This window comes from Passer montanus, unplaced genomic scaffold (assembly GCF_014805655.1).
Source record: "Passer montanus isolate IOZ18808 unplaced genomic scaffold, ASM1480565v1 scaffold64, whole genome shotgun sequence".
NCBI classification, from domain to species: Eukaryota; Metazoa; Chordata; class Aves; order Passeriformes; family Passeridae; genus Passer; species Passer montanus.
The window spans coordinates 3,418,971-3,443,694 of NW_024371482.1; the positions used below are offsets into that span (position 1 = coordinate 3,418,971).

Here is a 24,724-nt window from a genome sequence, read left to right on the forward strand (position 1 = left end):
ATGACACAGCATTTGTACCTGCCCGTCTCAGGTCTGGAGCAATTCCTTTTTCCCATTTCCAGCTGGGGAAGCTGAGACCAATGAGATCAAATTCCCGTCCCACAAGCTGGATCCCAGAATCCTGCTGGAGCTTCTCCCAGATCTGTGTTCTGCTGCACATCCTCTTTGATCCACTCCTGGCTACTTGGGCAATGTTGTCTGCTCCTGGCAAACAAGTCTGTGACAGTGATAGAAGTTTTTGGCAGTTGTCTCCTATAAGCAGCTTTAGGGTTTTGTTTCAGAAAGGAGGATGTGTGTAGATAACAAGTGTAAACCTCAGAGTTGGAGCTGAGATCGCTGCATTCTTCAGAGCCAAACAGGAATGGTTTTGTCTCTATTTGGCAAGTCTGTAAAGGGCTTTCTCCTGGGGGAGGTTGGCCCTTTTGCCACAGGGACAGGGCTGCAGAGTCCCTGCCATTTGTCCATATCCAGGGTGAGAAGGGCACCAGCCCTGTGCCTCTGAGGGGCTGGGGGTGCACTGACAATGTGGCTTTGACCTCGGGTAACAAGGGGACAGCAATGTCCTCAGCAGCAGAGAGGCCCGAGCTCCTCATCAGCTGATGTTCAGCCCTTAGAAACTGTGAATATTTCTTGTGCTTTCCCCTCCACCTGCTCTCCCTAAGCCATCCCTTCACCTTGGTTGTCCCCAAAACCTGTCCATATGCACAGACACAGTTGTAGCTCTTGCAGAACCTCATCATTTGTGCTGAAACTCCCCGGCCAGAAAACACTTGGGAAGTATTCCAAGGAGCACAAACCCTCACACCTCCGTGCAGCCGCCCATGCTCAAAGCCTGTCTGGGAAGCTCCGAAGGTGTCTTGTGGTGCACGTGGGGGAGGAAAGTGCTGCCTTTCCAGGTGGTTTTGTTTAATTCCAGGGCAGCAGGTTAATGAGATTGCTGGGATTTGTGACTTTATCTGGAATGTAAACACGAGCCTGGCACGTGTCCTCGGTGTCTGATCAGATGGAAATGCAAATGCGGCGCCGAGCGTGGCGCGCCATCCAAAATGTTTTGGTGACACAACGTGCAAGACAAAATAACGATCACTTTTTTTAATTGAAATGTCTTCTGTTGCATTTGAGTCCTGCCATATCCATCTAATCAACAGCCTGGCACCGAGGGGGATGTGCCTGAGCTGGAGGTGGAAGCTCCTTGGGGAGGGGGCACACCCAGGGCTGTCCCAGGAGCCACCGGCTGTGCTCAGACTTCCCCCAAGACTTTAATTGCTGCTTTAGTGCCTCTGTCTTCTGGGTGACTGGAGTTACTTAAGGTGATGAATGGAGAGCATGGCTGGAATGCAGTAATGTTGTTGTTGGCACGTATTGATTAAACCTCAAGGCTCAATTGATCAAGCTCCCCAGTGCCGGCGTGTAATCCCAGGGGAAAAAATCAAGCCTGTAATGGGGTTATGCTTTACTCTTGGTTTACCACTTGGGGTTATATGTTTTGGGAGGGAAGGAAGTGTTTGTGATGGCCTGAATCCCTGCTGTTACCAGGATTAAATGAGGACTGGCAGTAGGAACACTTGTTATTGTGGCAACCCAGTCCTGGGCAGACCCAAACCTCATTTAACATGGCATATCTCACCTCCAGGAACTGAGTGCCTGTCTCGGTGTTAGAAGGAAATAAATGAATCTCTGAGGTGTTTGTTATCCATTATGAGGAAGCCCAAGAGGACAGAGATGCTGCTGGACTGAATATTCTTCCCCTGGTCTCACTTAGTACACTACATTTAATCTGATAAACTGCATTGCACAGCGCAGGCAGAGCAGCAGCTCAGGTTAATGTTGTGCTGGAACCTAAGTGAGCACTTCCTAAATCTGTATGGCTTCCATTCTGCATTTATGTAGATTTTGGCCTGTCTGTAACTTGGAAGAGCAGCTGCAGTTGCATTGGCTGGCTAAGAAAGGAGATGGGTTTGCCATTGTCAGCAGTCAGAACAGAAGTTACAGCATCTGGCTCTTGTGGCAGGAGTCAGCGCTTGGGTTTCCCTTCCCTCTTCCCTCCTGCAATTAATTTTATATGTACAGAGTCATTTGGGCTTTTCACACCTAATTTAAGCATTCAGCATTTGCTATAATTAAAGGCAGGAAGATAACTGACTGTGCCTCCTGGTAACAGTTTGTGTGATGCAGCGAGGTCCTGGCACATCCTGCAGCTCTCAGAGGTTCCCCCCTGCAGGGCAGGAGCAGCACTGTGCTGGTGGAGAACTGGTGTGCTGGAGGTTCAGTTTTGTCTCAAATTGCTCCAGCAGAGCTGGGCTTTGAAAATCCTACAGTTTCCCAACACATATTGAGCCACAGAGCCATCCTCCTTCCCTGCATGCTGGTACTCCTGGTATTAAGAGGCACTTATGAAACACTTATTCCAAACTAACACAATAATCCCAGCAATATCTGGTGCAGAGACAAACTGAGTGAGGGCAAAAAGGGGGCAGCTCCCTGCAGATGTGCAGAGGAGCTGTGGTTTGTGTGCACATGTGGGATCAGCACAGGGACCCAACTCTTTCTAATGCTGCAGCATTTCTTGTGGTGCTTGAAAAGTGGGCTGTGAGACTTTGCAATCAAAAAAAACCCTATTAAAATTCATTCCCAGAGTTTAATCCCACTGGGATGAGTTTTCTATCTAGTCTTTCCAGTTTCCTGTTGTGTTCTAAAATTGCTTCTTTTTGCCTTCTTCTCCTTCTCCTTTTTTTTAATGCTCCATGCAATAAAACGTGGACGTCTCTCATTACCTGTGAGTCTATTGCTTTATGTGAATGCAATATCTAAAGTGTGTGAAAAGAGCCAGGAGAGACATAAAGCAAAGGGAAGCTGGGAGTGCAGAAAGGCTTCAATCAGCTGCACAAGCCCAGGGAGGGGGCAATAAATGCTGGGGGAGATGAGGGGGCCAGCCCTGGGATGGGGGAGTGTTGGTGCTGCCGTGGGGGAGATGGGTCCCGTGAGGGGTGCTCTTGCCAATGTTAGTTTTTATCCCCCTGAGAAGAAAACACCTGGATTTACACAATCCAGCATCTTCTCCAGCCAAAGTGAAGCTTCTTGCTGCCCTGCCAGGCTGGGCACAGTTCCATGGTTATCACCAAGTGGTGTCCAGGGATGTGCCAGGGTGCTCTCCCTGGGGAAGGGCTGGGTGTGATCCTGCCTTGGCAAGGACACACAGCACAGCACACTCTGGCCCTGCCCATGCTGCTTCCACAAAAAGTAAATTAAATTATTGGCCCCCAACCCACCTGGAGCAGAGCTTTAGTCCATCCCAGCAGTTCAAAGTCTTGTGAGGAGGCTGAGCTGTAACACAGGGTGTTAAACATCTAATAACACCAAGGATGTGGCAAACCACCAGGAAAAGCAAACCCCCCAAGGAATCTCTGTCTGAAGATGGGAAATGCTTTCTGTCTCTAGTGTTTTCCTGCCTTCCCTTTTGTTTTTAATGCCTAAGGTTATTTACATGACACCAGATCTCTGCTTCTCAGGAGTTCATTTGTGTCTCACATGCTGTCCTTGACCCGTGGGATGGCTTTGCTGGGCAGGTGATGGAGTGCACAGCTTAGCAGGATCCTCAGTTCCCACTGATGAGCAAAAGGGCACCTCAGGCATGTGGCCAGGGACCACCTGTAGCCCCACACCACCTGAGGTGTCTCACCCCAGCCTTGGAAGCAGCAAGTTCTGTTTATAGGAGTACTTGTTGTAGAAGGTTTCAACACTGACTCCATGTTTCACCAGTATCTTTGGGATTCAAAGGAGAAAGACAAAAATGAAAGAAAATATGATGGATAAACAGGTCTGATACTGAAAGATATTTCCCCTTGCTTGAGATGCTTTTGCTTCACCATTACACCCAAATAATGGAACAAAAATACTCCATGAGACAGTTTGTCTGCTCCTCCATCCACCTCGAGTGTGGAGACAGAAATCCAGATTAAGGAAATCATTCTGGATGGGCTCCAGGCCTGGCAGACCCTTCTCAGCTCCCAGCTCCATCTTGGCCCCCTCAGCCCCTCACCTTCACCCTGAATTTCTATCATCTGCCCCTTTTGCTTCTATTCCCCTCCACAGCTGCTTCTCCCTGTCTTTCCAATACACATGTAGGGGCTGTGACAATTTTATTAAGTTCTATACTCCCCATGGGATATAGAAGAAGGGGATCAGGGTCTGCTGCTATTTAATTACCTCCCAGTGCCCATTCCAGGGAATTCTGCCCCAGCTTTTGGTGCTGGTGTTATGGTGTTCTGCCTGGATGAGTATCAATTCCCTTCCTCTACAAATGGTTTTTGCAAAATCGCTAAATAATGCGTTCAGAAAACAGGCTGGGAATTAATGGGATAGATTATTTGCAAACATGTTCACTGAATTATCAGGCGTGTTCTTTATCCGTAAAATAATGTACTTTTAAAAAATGGAGTTTATTGAAGATGTTATTTACAGACAGTTCTCCAGCTGAGAACTGCAGGAGCACTGACAGGGCACGTGCACAGCCCAGCTGCTCTTCCAGTGCCAGAGCACCCCTGCTCCTCCAGATCACTGAATCCTGGAATGGTTGGGCTTAGAAGGGATTTACAAACTGCCCACTTGCAGCCCCTGCCATGGCAGGGACATCTTCCACCATCCCAGGCTGCTCCCAGCCCTGTCCAGCCTGGCCTTGGGCACTGCCAGGGATCCAGGGGCAGCCACAGCTGCTCTGGGCACCCTGTGCCAGGGCCTCACCTCCCTCCCAGCCAGGAATTCCTTCCCAATATTCCATCCATTCCCTGCCCTCTGGCAGTGGGAGCCATTCCCTGTGTCCTGTCCCTCCATCCCTTGTCCCCAGTCCCTCTCCAGCTCTCCCGGAGATCTGGATCCTTCTCTCCTCCAGGTGAGCACCCCCAGCTCTCCCAGAGCTGAGAGCCTCCAGCCCTTGGAGCATCTCTGTGGCCTCCTGGATCACTCCAGACTCCACACCCTTCCTTCTTTGGGGTCCCCAGAGCTGGGGGAGCTCGGCAGGTGGGGTCTCACCAGAGCAGAGGGACAGGACCCCCCCTCCTGCTGCCCTCCCCGTGGGATGACCCCAGGCTGCAGTTGGGTTTCTGGGCTGCCACTGCTCATGGACAGGTCATGTTCAGCTTCTCAACCCCCCACGTCCTCCTCAGGGCTGCTCTCAGTCCATTCCCACACAAACACAACTGGGAGAAGCCCTGGGAGCCTTGTCTGGGGACATTGTGTGGCTTAAGGTGAAGCTTCGTGTTTGAGAGCATTGCATTTGAAGCTGCCAACACTCATTGGAAAGATCAGGGTTTTATTTAAAGCGCTTAAAGCAGAAAAGTTTCTTTTCTCATGTTTGTCTGCTCAGGTTCCCTCTAAGCCATCAGGCTGAGCTTGTCTGTACATGGCTTCTGATAACTGAGGAGCTCTGCTAATGCTGGTATTTAATAATTCCTGGAATATTGGGGAAGCTCTGGGGGACTAGAAAAGAGCTAATGTGCAAATATTTAAAAAGGGAAACAGAACAGCTCTGGTAATTACAGACCTGTCAGTCTGTCATCAATCCTCAGCAAAATAATGGAGTGGCAGATCCAGGCCTCAATTAATAAAGAATTAAGGGAAGGTAATATAATTAATGCCAATCAACATGGGCTGATGGAAAACAAATCTTGTCAAACTCACTTGATATCTTTTTTGATGAGATTACAGGTTTGGGTGATAGAGGTAACAGTGTTAGCATAACACACTCAGACATCTGCAAGACTTTTGACTTGGAAGCACAAAATCTACTGAGGAGGTTGAACAATACAAACCCAGTGTTGCACAGGTTTGGTGGGCTGGATTGTCACTCTGTCTTGCTGCAGGGTTTTTATGTCTCTGCAAAAGGAAACATTAAATAATTGCCAGTGGAGCTGGCAGGTGATGGGAGCAGGAAGGTGGCACAAGGCAGAGGCAGAGCTTCTGGCATGGCCTGGTAAACTGATCCCCAACAGAGAAGGTGTGTTTGGGAAAACAGTATTGTCCTCCTTGCAGGAGCAAAAATGGTCCTTCAAGGTGAGGACTCCTCTCCTTAGAGATGGTGGCTCTGGAAAAGGGCTGTGAGATGTTTTGGGTGGGTGCTGCTGAGGGAGATGTGCAAAAAATCATCCAGAGCAATGAGCAGGGTGGAGAGCATGGAGAGAGGGCAGAGCTCTGTGTGTCTTTGGCCAGGGCAGGACGGGGTGGATGGTGCTCTGCAAGTGCTCTGGGGAAGGAGAAAGGGTAAGAGCCCTCCAGTCTGGCCAGGGCTGGGCTGTGAGCTCCAGGGCTGGGCTGTGAGCTCCAGGGAGCTCCAGGGATGGGCTGTGAGCTCCAGGGATGGGCTGTGAGCTCCAGGGATGGGCTGTGAGCTCCAGGGATGGGCTGTGAGCTCCAGGGCTGTGAGCTCCAGGGCTGGCAGCACAGGCTGGCCACAGAGGCTGCATTCTGGGCTTGCTCCAGGGATCATCCACAGGGGGATGTGACAGATGAATCCACCCCCCCAGGCAGGTTCTGAATCCCACAGAGAGGAGTTCCCCAGCTCTTTGCCACTCTCCTCTCTCCATCCCTTCCCCGTGTGGTGCCCTGGGCTCACAGAGGTGCTTTAGATCCCTTTGTCACAGCCACCACAATAAAATCAGGAAGGCTCATGAAACCCAGGGCTGGGGAAAGCTGTGCCTTCAAACCTGCCCCACTGTAGGTCTGTGTCTCAGAAATGCTTTTTTAAAGCCATGGATGTGGATCCTTCTTTGCTGCCTGGCTCTGAGTTGAGAGATGCTCCTTCAGATCGTGTTTGCAAACTTGAATCTATAAAACCTTTTTTTTTTTCCACTGTGCTCAATGAAGACAAACTGTAATTTCAAAATAGATCAAAAAAATTTTCACGTGCCCAAACCCCCAAAGCTGGCCCCAGCAGTTGCCACGGGCTCCTGTGCTGCAAAGCCCCCCCGTGGCATCCTGGTGGGGGTACAGGTCCCCAGGAGCTGGCAGAGGGGACCCTCTGTGTGCTTGGTCCCTCTGGGAGCTGGACACACCCAGGAGGGAAGTGACAACCACAGCTGGGAATGCCAGTGCACAGGGAAATCCTCTGCCTTGTGATAAATGCCCCCCACCTCCTCCAAAATAAATTACTTCCTTTTTAAATCCTTTCCAACTGTTCCCCTCGTGTTCATAATAGGATGATCGGTGGAACCAAAGATGTGGCTGTTACTTTAAAGGATAAATTAGTTTGACTCTTAACTCAATAATTAAAACTGTTATGGCTATGAGCCTGCAGGGATAATGTACTATTATTATAGTCATTTGTTTCAATTAAATGCTTACTGATTTTACAATAGCAGCTGGGCACCTGTGTGAGATAGCTATTACTCTGAACAAGACATCTCAAATTCCAGCAGAAATTTGTCACTGCACTAAAGCATTTTACACAGACCATGAAAGTTTATTAGGAGCAGTTACAAATCGGGAAGAGGAGGGGTGGTAATTGGGGATATATTTTCTTATCAGCTCCTCTCTCTCCTGCTCTCTCTCTTTTTTAAGTAAATCATCTTTAAGTATTTCAGCTATGGTGATGCGTTTACACTGAAACTTCAATACAGGAAAAGCCTGCTGGGAAAACTTTGCTTCAAAGCTGTTCGGCAGATAATTCCTCTCCCTGGCTGATTGTGATTATAAAGCCTTGTTCTTGGGAACAAACCCAAGGAGAGGGAAGCTGTGCTGGGGATGAGCCTGGTGGCTGCCCCGGGAGCAGCTGTTTGCCTTGCCTGGAGAGGAAGAGCCTGGGTGAGGAAGGCTCTGACAGCTCAGGCCACCTGTGTTAACTGACCCTGGGAAGGGTGGGAGTCATGGAATCATGGAATGGGTTGGGTTGGAATGGACCTTAGAGACATCTCATTCCACCCCCTGCCACGGCAGGGACAGTTTCTACTGCCCCAGGCTGCTCCAAGCCCTGTCCAGCCTGGCCTTGGGCACTGCCAGGGATCCAGGGGCAGCCACAGCTGCTCTGGGCACCCTGTGCCAGGGCCTCAGCACCCTCATAAAAAGTTTCTTCCACTTACCTATTCTGAATCATCTCTCTTTTAGTTTAAACCATCACCCTGTGTCCTGTCACAACAGGCCCTGCTAACAGAGCTGTCTCCATCTTCTAGCTCCTTTAGGCACTGGAAGGGGCTCTCAGGCCTCCCTGGACCCTTCTCTTCTCCAGGTGAGCCCCCCCAGCCTGTCTCAATAACAGAGGTGCTGCAGCCCTTGGAGCATCTCTGTGGCTTCTGGACTCTCCAGCAGCTCCACATCCTTCTGGAGCTGGGAGCCCCCAGGCTGGGGCAGCTCTGCAGGTGGGGTCTCACCTGAGCAGGGAGAGGGGCAGGGCCCCCCTGTGTGCTGCCCACGCTGGGGGATGAGCCCAGGACAGGGCTGGGGTGCCCAGGTGCTGGGGTGCCTGGCACATGGAGTGCTGCCCCTCGGTGCTGCCCACTCCTGCTCATCTTGGCCATTGTTTCAGCTCAGGGGGGTGCAGGGCAGGGCTGTGTGGCAAACTCCAGCCAGGTTTCTCTTTCTGCTGCTCCCTGGGTACCACACACGTGGTTTGGCATGGGTGCCACCAATGCAGCCCAGCCAAGCAGGCAGCAGGGCTGGGCACTGGGGCATCGCTGCTCCCAGGGCAGAGCACACCACGGGGGAATCACACAGAACCTCTGGGTCTGCAGCAGTCTTAACAGCTATTGAAATTAAGGAGGAAATTAATGAAGAGATATTAAGTCAAGTGTTTCCTGGGGTATGGGCCTCTGATGTACCAGGGAGAGCAAAAAATGCCTCCCCCATAGTAATTAAGCTTAAGGAAGGGGCACTACCAGTGAGAATTAAATAGTACCCCCTAAAAAAGAAGCCAGTGAAGGAATCAGCCCAATAATTGAAAATCTTCTGCAGTTAGGGTTATTGAAAGAATGCCAGTCTGATTTCAATACCCCCATTTTACCTGTTTGGAAGCTACTTCTGCCTCCTGAGCACAGGGCTTGTTCTTGGCTGAGACCAAGGAAGGTGAGAGGAGGAGGAGGAAGAGTGTCTGATGAAGCCCTTTTCTGACCCAGAGATGGGGTAACTGAGAGGTGTTTTAAAAACTTTTATTCCATTTTCAGTCTCATGAGAAGCGTGACATAATACAGATGTTATAACTCACAACCAGAAGCTACCTATTTATTAATTATAATACATTATAAGTATTTCTTGGCTTATGATCTTTTTATCATTAAAATTACTCTTTGTAAATCCTACCACATTATATCTTTTTAAATTATATTTCTCGAAATTATCTAGTCTTATTTATAAAACTATCTTTTTAAACTTATGTCTAGTTCTATTTCTCTTTTAACAATATCTGTCTTATTCTATAATATTTCTAAGTTAGCATTTCTTATCCCAAAGTTTACGTGAAAATACATACTATATATTCTTTCTATCAAACATTGAGAATTCTTTACGAATCCTTTTCCCACAGAGGAGGAGAAAAATCCCATGGAAAGCAAAGGCAGAAGGTGGGTTTAGGGGTGGGACCTGCCTCGGGGCTGCACTATATAATCTTTCTATCAAACGTTAAGAATTCTTTATGAATCCTTTTCCCAAAGAGGAGGAGAAAAATCCCATGGAAAGCAAAGGCAGAAGGTGGGTTTAGGGGTGGGACCTGCCTCGGGGCTGCAGTTGGGAGTCAGGATTTAGCAGGAGGCAATTCCATGGCACAGCATCCCTGCCTGAGCCCTGCTGGCTGCTGCTCTACCCCAGGAGCTGCTTTTTACATTAGAATTTTGGGCAACGGTGCACTTGAAGCTGGGCTTGACACATTTGAAACATTATCTGTGTTAGCACCCCAGTCCCCAGCTGGGCTCTTGCTCATGGCATTTGTCACTCCTGAATTCCCCTTCTCCCAGAAACAGGGAATGTGGACCATGTGCTGTTTGTCTGCCTGTTCTTCTCTCCTTCTCTGGATTAGCTGGAGCATTTATGGGCCTGATATGCATATTCATTAAAAGAATTGAAATATTGTGGAAAAGAAGCTGTCTTTGAGTTAGCACAGCCTTTGGGAATCTGCTAAGTAAGATGCACTTAATTACTTTAGCAATGACTACATCACACTGCACTCTGGGTTTCCTCTGAGAAGCAAAACATCTTTTCAGCCCAGCAAACCCATCCTGGGCCTTTTGCAGCACCTCGTGGTGAGCTTGAAGGGCTGAATTCCCGGGCTGGAGAGGGGATCTGGGCTGCCTCTCACAGCCTCTGCTCCTGGGAAGGAGCTCATCACATTTATGGGGGATATTTCATTCCACTGTGTTCCCAGTGGGCTCTGTGGGGCAGGGAAAGGCATGGGACAGCCCCACTGAGCCCAGGGCTGGCACTGCATCCCACAGGAGCAGGTTGTTTTCTTTCACACAGCATTCATTACCTCCTTTCACTTTGGCTTGCCATGATCACAGTTTCATTCATAATTTCCGTGCCTAATGAGGCCGTTTGCTGCTGGGAGTCACCTCAAAATCCTGCTCCTGGAGGTCTGTCTTTCCTTGGGTCTTTTTTGGGGGGTATCACATGCTCTGGGTGCCAGCTCAGTGTCAGCAGGATCCCGCAGTGAGAAGCAGGAATAACCCTTTCCCTGCCTTGAGTGAGAGCCATCCTCATCTTTAATCCTATTTAAGAAGCTCCAGTGCTGCACACGAACAACTCACCATCATTTTCACTCCAAATATTTCACAGCTGGAAAACTCAAGTGACTTTTCCACCACTCCTGGGGACACCAGGAGTCATCACCAGGAGTGATAGAGAGGTGGTAGCCTGGCATGTTGTTTCCAAAATTGTAATTTTTTTTAAAGTAAAGGGAAGCAGAGAGAATTGCAGTGAGTGCCAAATGGTGGGGACAGTTCCTGGTCAGCAGGGTGCATGTGAGGAGCTGTGCATGTCCTGCAGAGCCTCCTGGACCGGGGGAGAAGAGATGCAGATGTGGGAGAGGGAGAGATTCAACTAAATAAAATATTCAACTAAATAAAATATTCAACTAAAAGCACTTTTATATCATGCAATTGTAGAATGCTTTGGGTTGGGAGGGACCTTTAAAGGCCACCCAGTGCCACCCCCTGCCATGGCAGGGACACCTTCCACTGTCCCAGGCTGCTCCCAGCCCCATCCAGCCTGGCCTTGGGCACTGCCAGGGATCCAGGGGCAGCCACAGCTTCTGTGGAAAATCTGTGCCAGTGTTTTACCACCTCCATTGTAAAAAACTTCTATCTTATATCTAAGCTAAATCAACCCTCTTTTAGTCTAAAACCACTGTCCCTTTTCCTATCACCTGAATAAGGGTCTGTCCCCATCCTTAGGGGGTCCCTTTAATGATGTAAAGGAGTTGGGAGGGGCAAGCTGGGCTAAGGTATCCTTGGAGAAGGATGTCCCAGGAAAATTGCTGGGTCTCTGCTGCTTGAAAGGTTCTGTGATGGGGCTGCTGAGAGCATGGGGCTCCTGGAGGAGCTCTCTGAGCCAGGCTCAGGTTCCTGGTTTTTTCTACAAATTTTCAGAGGCATTTGCAGCATGTGGCCCATATCCATAATTGCACTCCTGGACTTGTTCTGCTCTGATGCATAAATAACATGCACTGTAAAGAAAAATGCGTGATTACATATTTAATGGATAAACTGAGCCGTTGTGGTCCATTGGCCACGTAATAAAAGTTTCAAAAAAATTGTCTTAATACAGTATTTCCTCAGGAGACTACTGTGGCTGGAACGTGAGCAAGCTGTTTTAAATTTTAGAATTTTTTAAGCCACATCTCATAGCCTGCCCCATTTCTCCCATCTTCCAAACTTTCCCTTCATTTAAATTTAAAATAAGGACAATAAATTGTTCTTTTCCTTAGCAGCTGGCAGATCTTCTCCAACATGAAAGGTCTGGATTAAACTGACAAAACCCAAGACAAATGTACGTTTTTTGGCTGGAGTTTGGGAATTGCTCACTGCTCAGCAGATGGGAGCTGTGTCCCCACCTTGCACGCTCCCTGTCACTGCCTGTCTCACCCAGGCCATTCCCATGACTTTTGCAAATTCTGTTTAAAAGCAAAAACTGCATCTCTGGTGCCCCCTGTGCTGCCCAAGCCTGGTGTCTGTCTCCATGGGTGCATCATCCTCGATGCCTTTATGACCAGGACAGCCAGAGCTCTGCAGTAAGATGCATAATAAGGTTTCAAGGGCACATAATAAGGTTTTAAGGGCACACGAAATTTGCCATAGTTAATCTCTATGCCCCTAAGCAAAGCATAGTTAAGCTCTGTGCCCCTTTGCCTCTAAGCAAAGCCAGCCCTGCTGCCTCCTTGACACCACCAAAGCCAAGGGCAGCACTTCAGTGTGGCCCCTAAGTCAGCCTCAGTCAGACTCGTGCTTTTGAAATGCAGGAATGTATTTAATTCCTGTGAGTTCAATCCCTTCACAATTAATACAGGAAAAGGGCAGATCCAGGGAAAGCTGTTCTGCTGACACCTCTTCTGCTGGAGAGCCCAAAGGAGAGCAGAACATTCTGTCTGTGTCAAGGTGTGGTGTAAAGCTCTTGATTCCTGACCTGCAGCGGGAAATCTGGGTTTGTGTTTGGATTTATGTCCTCTGAAGCCTTTGGAGGCCTCACAGGTCTTTCCTAGGTCTTTTTCTGTTGTGTGCTGCTGATGGTGTTGGTGAATCTCCCCTGGAAATGAGGGATTGCACCTCAGTGGGCTGATCGGGAGCTCAGGTCTTTAAACTCATATTAGCATTAATCAGATTAAAGGTAAAAGGGGAAAAGTCTGACAAGTGTTTCAGGTAGGGTTTGCGTCCCTCCCACTCCATGGCTGGATGAGGCTGTGCAGGAGCCAAGCTCTGCTAGATCAGCAAGGATGGATCCTGTGGGAAAATGGGGTTTTGGGGGAAATTATTCAAACTGGGAATGGGGTCTTGATGCAGAAGACAGCAGGGTTTGTCCTCTTCTCATCTCATCTCATCTCTTATTTGCTTCTTGGTGTAGAGGGGCTGGACCTGCTGGAATGAGTCCAGAGGAGGCCATGAAGATGCTCCAAAAGCTGGATCCCCTCTGCTCTGGAGCCAGGCTGGGAGAGCTGGGGGTGTTCACCTGGAGAAGAGAAGGCTCTGGGAAAACATTAGATTCCCTTCCAGTGCATAAAGGGGCTCCAGGAGAGCTGGAGAGGGACTGGGGACAAGGGATGGAGGGACAGGGCAAGAAGGAATTATTTTAATTTGTAGGAGGATAGGTTTAGATGGGATGTTAGAGAAGGTGGGGAATGCCTCTGTGAAGGTGGTGAGGTCCTGGCAGAGGGTGCCCAGAGCAGCTGTGGCTGCCCCTGGATCCCTGGAATGGTCCAGGGCCAGGCTGGATGAGGCTTAGAGGAGCTTCACTTCTCCTGGTGATTTTGCCATAAATCACCTGTTTGTGAACCTTTCTTTCAGATCCCTGAGAGGTGGCAGCCACCAGCAGTCCCTGAGGCAGTCAGAGGCACCTTCTGGGCACACAGCCCACACACAAAGCTGATTTAGCACCCTCTGTCAGGCTCATGGGCACAGCAACGAGTGCACAGTGCTCAGCTCACCTCGTTTGGAAGTGAGCTCGAGGAAGACTTTCCCAGCCATGTGGAGCAATTTAAACAATAAATCAGCCTTAAAGTGATTTGGCAGTATGGCGACTGAATGAATGAATGAATGAATGAATGAATGAATGTTGTAGTGACACGTGATCTCTCCCTCCCTCAGATCCAGGAGATGGTGCACTCGGACGCCGCGTCCTACGAGTCCAACCGCCAAGTGCCGCTGCTCAACCGGCCCGGCATGCTGGGCGGCCCCATGGGAGCCCTCAGCCAGTCCCAGCTCATCTCCCAGATGGGCATCCGCAGCGGGGTCACCCACGGCTCCCCCTCGCCCCCGGGAAGCAAGTCTGCCACCCCATCTCCCTCCAGCTCCACTCAGGAAGAGGAGACCGAGTCGCATTACAAGGTACGCGCGGTCGCGCCGCGTTTGGTGCTTTTCAGAGGGGGGTAAATTGTGCTAAATAAAACCACAGACTGCTGCTCTTGTTTTGACATTTATAGTGGGAGACTCTCCCAAGGATGAGGGTGTTGTTCCCAGCTAGGGTGGGGTCCAGCATGGCAGGCTGGCACTCACACAGCAGGTTTGGAGGTCAGAGCTGTTCTCCTGCCCCCACATTTTACCAGTTCCATCAGGCCACAGGATTTCCTGGGGTGATGATTACAGTGAGCAAAGCAGCTTCAGGGCTAAGAGTCTGCAAATGCTTGGAGCTAAAGTGGATTTCTGGTGGTGGGTAGAGGAGACTGACACAGGGAAGGAAAATAACTCATGGTGGGATTTAACGGAGCTCATTGGACATGGCTTGCTAATGAAAACAAACAGGAATTCAAAGAATCTACTGCCTTTTAGTTCACCAAGGTGGTGTTTTCAGTAGTCAGCAGTGTCCCAAATGGTCTCTACAGCCAGCACAACTGCTGCTGAGTGTGGCACCAACAAACCCAAGGAATTCCTGGGGGTTTGGGCACACCTTGGTTGTTGTCCATCTCTCTCCAAGTGCACCTGCAAAGCCAAACAACATGTGCCATGTTCCAGGAATCTGTGGCTGTTATTTACTGAGGGCAAACTGCAATTACAGCCTGCAGGTAAATTGCTGGGCTCCCTGGGGACTTTGATTAAAGCCTTCCATGGAAAACCTTCTCCTGAAGGCACTGGTATTGTAACCTTGTCCCTCCCAAACAGACTGTTGTGACGGTTTGAGTGTATAACCAGAGCAGCAAACAGTGCACGGGCTGGAAAACTAGGAAAATTATAGCACTGAGCAAAAATCTTTCCCTCTCATGGAAATCCAGGAAAATGGACTCCCATCAATCCTGTAGTTTTTCATCCATTGGCAGATTTCACTTCAGATTGGGGCATTTCAAAGCAGAGTGCTCATGTGGGTGGAAACAGCTTCAGTGGATAAAACTGCAAAAAGAAGGGATACAAGAGGTTAAAACAAATGGAATTTTTCAAACTCTGCGATTCCATGTTCAGGGAACACTGTGGGAGGGGTTGTGCTGCTGGATCCCACAGCCTGCCATCTCCCAGAGCCTGCGTCACAAAGCTCCAGGCTTTGTGCACCTGGGAGCTGAAATCTTTCATGTCAGGAGAAAATGAGTTTCAGTGTAGTGACACACCAGCTTCTGTCTCTGCCTCCACCAGCATCACCCAGCTTTCCTGTCAGCCACCCAGGAGCCCCTGAGCAGGGCACAGCTTTGGGGTTGGATCTTCTGCTTTCTTGAGCCAGTGGTGCCCATGGGGTAGGAAATTTGGAGATGTCCAGATGATGACAGCTTGCAGAGATTAGAATTTTTCCTAATCCTTAAGGCAATCCCTCTCATTGTTCTGCCCTGTAACCCCCAGGCAGGTGGGAGTGATGTTGGAGGGAGGAGGAGATGCTGAGTGTGAGGAAAGCAGCAGACCCACGCTGTGGCCTGCAGGTTTCTGTTTGCTTTGTCTGTCTGCACAGCTGCTGCCTTCACCCATCAGTCACTTTTTCATGTGACCATTGAGGGCTTTTCTGCAACAAGTCATCAAAACAACTAACAAGCAGAAATTAATCTTGTGAGCTAGAAGGTCACAGGTTAAAGAATTTAGTCTGATGCCAGCAGGTCCTTCAGGTCCCCTGAGCCAGGGAGCTTTTGAATTTCAGAGCTCTCTGAGCCTCACTGGTATATTTACCTGCTTCACAGCTTGGTGTGGGTGCACATGAATGGGAGGGACAGGTGGGTACAGCCCAAATTCCAGCTGGATTAGTGGCCGCTCTCCATAGTTATTAAAATCTCAGTGTCCGTGAGGTTTCAGCCCTTCCTTGGTTCAACATCTAAGGCACCAAGTTTCTGGGATCACATCATTGCCCCGTCCACCTCTGCCACCAAACAAACCTTCTGCTGCCTCTCCAGGGCAGGTCCAATGCCAGTGGCCACCATGGGCAGCTGGCCATGCTCTTCATCCCCCTGCCCAGCCTCCCTGGTCCCTTTGGCCACGGGGATGACCCTTGGGGCTACAGATGCTCTGGGGCAGTGAGGCACTGGCTCACTGGGGGTTGACTTCAGCCATGAGCATGCTTTGGCTTGGTCAAAACTCTCCTGAGGTCCAAGCCCAGGCTGTTGTCTCATCCCACCTGGAAAACCCCATGAATACCAAATCCTGCTCTTCTCCCTGCTGCTGTTTCCCCTAAATCCCATGTGCTCTTTGGTGCTGCCTGAGCTGTAAATGCAGCTGGGATTGTGCTGCTGCTGTTCCAGCTCCTTGGCTTGGTCAGTGGCTGTGTGGGAGCAGGTTCCCCACAGCACTCCACTGAGTCAAATGGGATCACAGTTAGTTAAAATACCATCTCACTCCCTAATGGGCTGAAGCCCTGTCATGCATTTTTTTTTCCCTTGTAATAAGCTGGCCTTTCACCTCCAGGCCTCCCATTCAAGCCCAATTGGGCAATTTTAAATTAAATGCAATTTTTGTGGTCTCTCTGCTCATTCACTAATGGTCACTGTCTGTTTGACAAATGTCACTGCGCTGATACTGAAATTAATGATCAGTCAAGAGCTACAGAGTGGAGAGCAGGAACGCTGCTGCCCTTTTCCTCCCCATGCCTGGCCTCTGCCAGCTGAAGGGAAGCCTCTTAAATCCTGGCACTGCCAAGCACATGCTCAGATTGACCAATGGCACATGCTCAAATTGACCAATCCATCAGGAGAAGGGGCTGTTTGTCCCCAGCTCAGCTGGAGGCATTGTTTTCACCAGATCTTGATGTTTAGAGCTGTGTCTTTCCAAGTAATTCAACAACCTGTGCAGCTGATGGTAGTGCCTTGAGCTCAGGGCTGCAGCTGGAGGGGCTGGTCCTGTTTGCCCTCAAGGATGCAGAGATCCAGCAGTGCTTTCATTCTCTGCCATCCCAGATGTATTTAGGTTTTCCCTCACTGTGAAATAAGGGTAATGGTGCTTCCCTGTAGTGCAAGCTTTCACTGGCCACAGTTAATGCATTGAGAGCTTTGATGGGTATCCAAGTGTTTTCCAGGGGTCTTTTCCTTTGCACATCCTCCCATGGAGGCTTCTGTGGTCTCCTCTATTCACAGAATCATGGAATATCATGAGCTGGACCCACAGGATCACCCAGCCCTGCACAGACCCCCCAACAACCCCACCCTGGGCACCCCTGGCAGCGCTGTCCCAACGCTCCTGGAGCTCTGGCAGCCTCGGGGCCGTGCCCATTCCCTGGGGAGCCTGGGCAGTGCCAGCCCCTCTGGGGGAAGGAACTTTTCCTGCACAGGGCATGCCAAGGGAGACTGATCAGGATCTTCTTTCCCTGCTGCCTTCAGTGGAAGCATCCCCGTTTCCAGCCCTGCTGTTTCACTCCCCAGCCCAGTGGCAGCATCTCTTGCTGAGCAGCCACCAAGGCCAGCTCCTGTTCCCTGTGCCCTTCTCCCCTGAGCTCCAGCAGCCCCTGGCACTGAGTGTGACACATTCCTCTCACCAGCTGTGCCCAGATCAGTTGGAGGAGTGAACAGCACAGCCAAAGCATTTAATTGGTGTGTTTAAAACAGTTCAGTTCCTGGATGGTTTTCTGGATATGTTAGCAGGATGGAGCAAATTTTGGATGGCCCTGGTATGATGTTTAATGTGATGCTGGTGTTGCTTGGTCAGTGCTCACACCCTCCTGGAATGGGGAGGTGAGGGAAGTCAGGAGCAGATGCAAAGGGGGCTTAGTGAGGTGGAAATCAGAAACCATGTGGAAGCCAAGTTTGGGAAATTCATGGACTGCTAAAGCAATCTAGCTGGGAAGCAAGGCATGTGGAGAGATTCCAGAAAAGGATCAAGGAGTGAGTGAGCTGGGGAGGAGGGTGGGGAAGGAGAGTGACTGAGGACTGGAAAGCTCCAGATTTGGAGCAGGGGCAAAGGGATGAACCCAAGCTGTGAGCTGGTCTGAGAGGAGGCACCAAAGCAGGCTCAGGCACCCACCAGCAGTTTGTGCCATGATCCAAGAGGCTCCTGGGGGACAAAGAGACCCCCAGGGCTGCTGCCCCCCTCTCCATGCTGAGACATCTCCACTTCCCATTTCCTCTCTCATCTCCTTGGCTCAGCAGCTGTAGCAGGGGCTGGCATCCGACCTTAGCTAAGCTTCATCTCTTGGTTTTGCAGGCTACTGGAGAGAAAAGACCCTCAACAGACCTGGGTAAAAAGCCCAAAAGCCAAAAGAAGAAGAAGAAGAAGGACCCCAATGAGCCCCAGAAGCCCGTGTCAGCCTATGCCCTGTTTTTCAGGGACACACAAGCAGCCATCAAAGGGCAAAACCCCAATGCCACCTTTGGGGACGTGTCGAAAATCGTGGCATCGATGTGGGACAGCCTGGGAGAAGAACAAAAGCAAGTGAGTTACTGAGTTATTTATTTTTGTCTTTCAGCTGTTGAAATGAGCATTTCTACAGTGCAGGAGTGTTCAGGGCATGGCCAGGAGCTTCCACAGGCTGAAGTGCAGCTAAAAAGCTGTTTTTGGGAGCAGTGCTGAAGTGCCCACTGTGCAAAACTGCTGTTGTTGCGTAGGGAAGAGCAAATTTTTATGACAACTAATTATTCTTGATAAGCTCATACTCTGCACAGCCCTCAGTGGCCTTTCCCTGACGTGGGGTTTTCCAGCTTGAGATGGGAGATGGGTTTGTATTTGCTTATTGACGTACAAGGAGTGACAGCCAACAGGCTAAACACTATTAACTCCCTGAGCTGCTGGCTGCAAACCCAGCATTCAGGCTTTAAAAGCTTCAGAAGGAGATTTCTGAAGTGGCCTCACAGAGGAAACCTTGCTGCCCCAAAGCTGTCAGCCACTTTGTCTGCTTCAGGTGGAGAATTCCAGCTCCTGCTTTCCCTCCGTGGCTGCTGCTGAGTCAGTTACAAAAGCCTGTAACTGCTCCTTGCCTAAGGAGGGAACCCCAGGGAACTCTTCCCAGAGCAAGGATGGCTGTTTGTCAGGCAGAGGAGATCTGACAAGGTGTGTGATGGGTCCTGCACCCAAACAGGCTTTAGCTGGGAGCACTTCTCCTGGAGCCTGGCCACGGCTCCAGCTGGGTGTCCATGGCCAGCACTGGGGGAGAGAGCAGCAGGGAGGGAAAAAGCCATTTAACTGGAAGTTCTGCTGGGATAGAACCTTGATTTCCACCCCACACTGAGTCAGGAGTAAGAGCAGAGGATCTCAGGGATGAAAGCTCTTTTGCTGCTCCCTTTTCTCCTCCTTGGGTGGATCACTGTAGGATCACGCAGGCAGAAATTCCTCCTCTGAAGAGGGGAGGAAGGTCAGGAGGGTGACCCCAGCCCTGCAAAGCTGCAGGATAGGGGCTTGGGTTTTGCTGTTGTGTCAGGGTGAGGGAGGTTCAGGAGTGTGGAAAAGCTTTGTGCCACCTCTTCCTCCTGCTTGCATCCCCCAGCATCTCAGCCTGCCCCTCTTTACTGCACCTGGCTCCAAACATCACCACAGCTCGGGCACTGAGCCCGGCTCCGAGTGGAAGCACGACCCTGACTCAGCGCAGTGCAAACGCTCAGCTCTTAATTAACAGCAGGGATTAAACCAGCCCGTTTATCTTCCCTGCTAACTCTCCCTCCTCCTTCTCTTTCATGAGCTCGCAGCAGCCTCCCGTCTCTTTACACACGCTGTCTAAGTGGCTCCATTTCTCCCTCTGTAATTGATTTAATTAAGTCATTTGTTCCTTGTCTGAATGCTTAAATATTAACTTCCTGGCTTTGTCTCCAGCTGGATACTTCTCTCCCACAACAGTTACCTCCCTGCCCAGAACTCTGGCTGGAGGGACACGATTTCTCTTTGGCTCTGGGAGCCTGTGCCTGGTTTGTGTGATGTGGCACGTTCACTCTGGAAGTGTCTGGCTGGAGGAGAGTTTATTTAGCTCCTGTTTGCTTTCCTCTGCCAACATCCCTGGTGAAGCTTTTTTTTAGATTCATGAGGCAATGCAATGGAAAGGGAAAAAGGAAAAGAACAATTTTAAATGCCTTCAATAAGTGAAAACAAGTGCCTGGGCTGTCCTGTAGGTGTTTCCTGCAGGATGTGGTGCACACATTCCCTGTGAAGAAGGCAAGCAGGCATGCCCAGGGCTCTCCTGGCACATCTGGAGAGGGGATGGTGTCCAAGCAGCACAGCCAGCATCACTGGCAGAATCCTGCTGCAGCCTGGGAGTCCAGCCTGCATCATGGCTGCACCAGGACTGTGCTCTGGGAAGGGGTGGAAAAGCTGCAGAAGGGAAATGTTTCATCAAGGACTCTGCTTTTGGCTTTGTGGACAACAGTGGCTTCATGTCCTCACTGCAGAAAGCACCCTGGGGAAAAGCAGCAGTGGCACAGCAGGCAAGCAAGAGCCAAATCTGGGTGTTTTGGCTAAATTATGACCAAAGTTCTAGTTAGAGAACAGTTCCTCTCTTCCTGGCTTGAGAAGGGGTGGATGTGAGGCTGTAGGATCTGCTCTGGAGCTGACCCCACACTTGGATCCCCAGAGGTGCAGGGCCAGCCCCAAGGTGTTCCTAAGCAGTTCTTTACCCCCCTGGAGCTTCTCTTCAGAGAAGGTTTGCAAACCTTGTCCCTCCAGTGGGCCCAGCAGGGGCCCAGTCCTGGTGGTGTTTTGGTTCCCACCTTGTGGGAAAGCAGCAGGGAGGGGGTTCCAGGGGAGCTGGTCCATAAACCCAGGGCATCTTGTGATTCCCCCTGGCACGTTCCTGCTGTGCCTGCCCCGTGTCCATCCATCCCCCAGCTCCATCCTGCACACAGTGGGGGCACAGAGCCGGGGTGGGCCCTGTGCCAGGGCCAAAGGGCCGAGGGAAGCCCAGTGCTGGTGGCTTGTAGCCATGCCAGGCAGGGCAGGGTGGTCCTGTGCCCCCTCCAGAGCCCCAGCCCCTCTCCACAGACCTCCTGCAGCATTTCTGCTGGCAGCAGCGATGTGCCAGCCCCTTGCCAGGTAGTCCTGGCCAGCACACAGGGGGTTAATCCTCTGCCATTTGTGCTGCTAATGATTATATGCACTGTAATATCAAAGCTGGAGCTATTTATTTGCCATTGAGCAGGTGCTGCTGCTCCCACAAAGCAAATTTGCTTTCTCCTCCTGATGAAACAAGGAAAATAAAGGTTGCTCACGTCCCATTTCAGATATGTTTTTTTTTTCCCTGTGCACCAGCTGAAAGACAAACACAGAGAGAGAACCAGAATGCATATTATGCAAGAAACCATATAATCTAGCAGCATCTTTGATTTGGCTGCTGTTGTCACAGACATGCATTTCACAGAGAGGCTTTTTTCTCCCCCCTTTCTTTTGTTCTTACTGGTTTATCATTTGTGGCTTTGTCATTTTGTTCCTTCTTCTTCTTCTCTTCTCAGCCTCTTCACAATGAATCTTCATTTTCCCTCTGACACACTTGTATCTAAATTTCCTTATTTCCTGCCTTTTTTTATTTATATCTGTTGCCTGGTGATTTGATCATGCTGTGGAATACAGGATTAGCAATCTCCGTGTCCTTGGGTACTGCTCAAGGACACCTGTTCGGCAAAGCACCATTTTCTTCCCCATTTTAACCCCTTCCAGGGCGGCTGTAAAATAGGAATAAATAACAATACCTTAAATATCCCCAGCGCTGCGTTAGCAGGACGTTGTAATCTTCATTCTTCAACAGCTGGTGTGGCCCTTCCTAAGGAGCTTACAGGGGAATCTGAAGAATGTGACTCAAGGAAAAAAAAAAAATTAATACATCCTCTTTGAACTTTGCAAATAGTTTAGCAGCTGTTCCTGTAGAGATAGCTTCGACTTTGCTGCAGAGTGAAATGCTAATTCAGCCATTAGCATCCAATGGTACCTGTCAGAGGAATCCAGCTCCGGGTCCCAGCTCCAGAATCCCGTGCCTCGGTGGGAGTTTTTCCATTAGCAGATCTCAAGCAGTGTTCCCCAGCAAGGTTTAAAAGGGCCGCCTGATTTGACAGAAATTAGAAGAAATTGAGCTCTAGATTGGAGCAAATTCCCTAGGAGGATTTTCCCCTGGCACGGACAGCCCGGTGCCAGCCTGTGCCACCACAGGGCCACCACGGCCAGACCTGCTCAAGAGCAGGTGACAGCAGCCCTGGTGGCTGCCCTCCCTCAGGGGGATTCCTGGGGCTCACAAGCCTGGAGCCTCTCCAGAGAAGTCTCTGGATTCACTCTCCTCTGCCAAGTTCTGTTCTTCCCTCTCCGAGCACCTCCCTGTTCCCTGCAGTATTTTGGTGAAGAGGAGGTTGGATTGGAGCCAAGCAGCGGTGAAGAGCACAGAGGACAATGCCAAGGTGGCAGCTGCAGGAGCCTCTGGAACCAGCTTCTTTTTGTCAGCAAATCCAGCCACAAAGTCAAAGCCCTGGGCAGGTATTTCCATAGACCCTGGGAGCTGAAAGCAGAGGAACCAAGGAGCTCCCAAGCAATCTGCTAGGTGATCCCCAGGCTAACCCAGAGCTTCCCACCTGAAATGAGCAGAAATTGGGCAAACCCAGCATTTTCAGCTGAGTTTGGGACACAAAGGTACCAGAGATGAGTTCTTGCTGAAGTCAGAGCCCTGGGCAGGTGTTTCCATAGCCCTGGAAGCTGAGAGCAGAGGAACCAAAGAGCTCCCAAGCAATCTGCTGGGTGATCCCCAGGCTAACCCAGAGCTTCCCACCTGAAATGAGCAGAAATTGGGCAAACCCAGCATTTTCAGCTGAGTTTGGGACACAAAGGTACCAGAGATGAGTTCTTGCTCGTGCTTCACCAGGACCAGTTCAGTAATGCTGAGTGACTCTGTGGCCAAACACAAATGGGGTTTGCTGACACAAATGTACAGCCTGGAGAACAACACAGCTCCAGGGATCAAGTCACACTCCAGGGGTAAATTACCCAGCAGAATTGCCTGCTCAGCAGAAAGCAATAGATCACCCATTTAATCAGATCCATCTGCTCATTGAACCTGATCCATCTGCTGCTGACAGGACACTGCAGGGCCTGTGGTGGGACAGAGCCATCGTGGGCCAGCTGTAAAGCTGTTTTATGGAAGAGCCACCAAAGGAGAGAGATCCCATGGGAACAGCCATATTACAAACTGCCCAGTTCCAGCTTTGTCAGCACCAGAGCCACAGCAGGATGTACTTTCCTTCTGCAGCCCCAAGCCCTGGCAGTGAGGGCTGGAAGGGTCCAGGCAGTTGCCCTGGCCTGGAAGGAGGTTTCAGCATCTTCTGGCATCAAGGAAAGCCATGCACCAGAGAGGGATCAAAGCACCAACCCCAAACAAAGCTTCAAGAGAGATCTGGTGGAGAGCAGGATATCGATGGGGAGGATGGGAAAGGTCAGAGCTTTTAACAGCTCCACGAGGGTGACAGTCCTTCTTGGAGAGCAAGATCAGAGGTTTGGAAGATGAATGGTGTGTGGTTTTCATCGGAGGTTCAGCTTTGGATTTGTCACCCTCCTGTTCCCTTTGGAATCTTCAGTGGATTGTCCTGGGAATAACCTTGTGCCCTCACATGGAGCAAGGGATGACTTCCACCCTATTGTAATTGCAGGGTGCCCTGACAAAGGAAGGAATGATGAATCTGACTCCATGTTCTCAGAAGGCTAATTTATTACTTTATGATACTATACTATTCTAAAGAACACTATACTATACTATACTAAAGAATACAGAAAGGATATTTACTCAATGGTAAAAAGATAATAATGAAAACTGGTGACTCTCTCCAGAGTCCTGACACAGCTTGGCCCTGATTGGCCAAAGAGTGAAAACAACTCCCAGCAGAACCCAATGGAACAATCACCTGTGGGTGAACAATCTCCAAACACATTCCACATGAGCACAACACAGGAGAAGCAAATGAGATAAGAATTGTTTTCCTTTTCTCTGAGGCTTCTCAGCTTCCCAGGAGGAAAATCCTGGGCAAAGGGATTTTTCAGAGAATGTGAATGCCACAGGCCACCCCATGAAGTCGAGGCAGTGAGAGCAGGAACCTCTCAGGGTGCTTTAACCAATGGCAATTCCTGCTTCACTGCAGGCTCTTCCATTGATTCTCCAAAGGAACTGCTTCCCAGCACTGTGTCTCCACCAGGATAAAGTAGGAGCTCTCCTGAAACCATGCAAATAGTTCCCACAGCCAGGGTCTTCCCTGGAGGTATCCTCAGGGTTGTTGACCTCAAGAATTACAATCCAGACCACAGCATTTGTTCTGGAAGTGGAGCTTGGTTAGTTGGTTTTAATGGTGGGAGGGACAGAATAAGTCTGGCCCAAGAAGGGGATACAGAGGGGGATGCACGGAGGAAAGGAGGATCTGGGAAGGAATAAGGACAATCTGCCATGTTCCCTATTTGCCTTTCCAGTGGCTGTGGTAAGGATGTGTGGAGAGAAAGGGGAATGTGGCAGGGAGGACATGCTTTGAGACATCTTGTGCATAAGCCATAAGTTATAGTGATCTCAAGACATATCTTGCAGGAAAGTGTACAATAGTTACAAGAAAAACCCTGCAGACTTACAAGCAGAATAAAAACCAAATTTACACATCTGGGAGAAGAAAAAAAACAGTCATGGAATCATAGAAAGAAGGGCAAGGAGAGACTTAAGAGGTCAACCAGACCATACTGATGCCTGAAGTCAGGATCATCTCTACTTAAGCCATTCCTGA

General features: G+C 50.0%; 1 protein-coding gene and 1 long non-coding RNA gene across 3 annotated transcripts in view; one reads left to right on the forward strand and one right to left on the reverse strand.

Moving 5' to 3' along the window:
* Nucleotides 1–24,724, forward strand: part of TOX2 (TOX high mobility group box family member 2) — a 153,178-nt gene that overhangs the window by 113,053 nt on the left and 15,401 nt on the right. For both annotated transcript variants that reach the window (XM_039728203.1, XM_039728204.1), the window contains exons 4-5: nucleotides 13,770–14,009; nucleotides 18,219–18,446. In XM_039728203.1, the coding sequence (XP_039584137.1) occupies nucleotides 13,770–14,009; nucleotides 18,219–18,446 (468 nt within the window). The remainder of the gene's footprint in view (nucleotides 1–13,769; nucleotides 14,010–18,218; nucleotides 18,447–24,724) is intronic.
* LOC120511343 lies at nucleotides 21,348–22,320 on the reverse strand. The gene is made up of 3 exons (XR_005629701.1): nucleotides 21,916–22,320; nucleotides 21,680–21,771; nucleotides 21,348–21,547 (listed from the first exon to the last, which is right to left on the reverse strand). It is a non-coding gene; the product is annotated as an uncharacterized LOC120511343 (long non-coding RNA).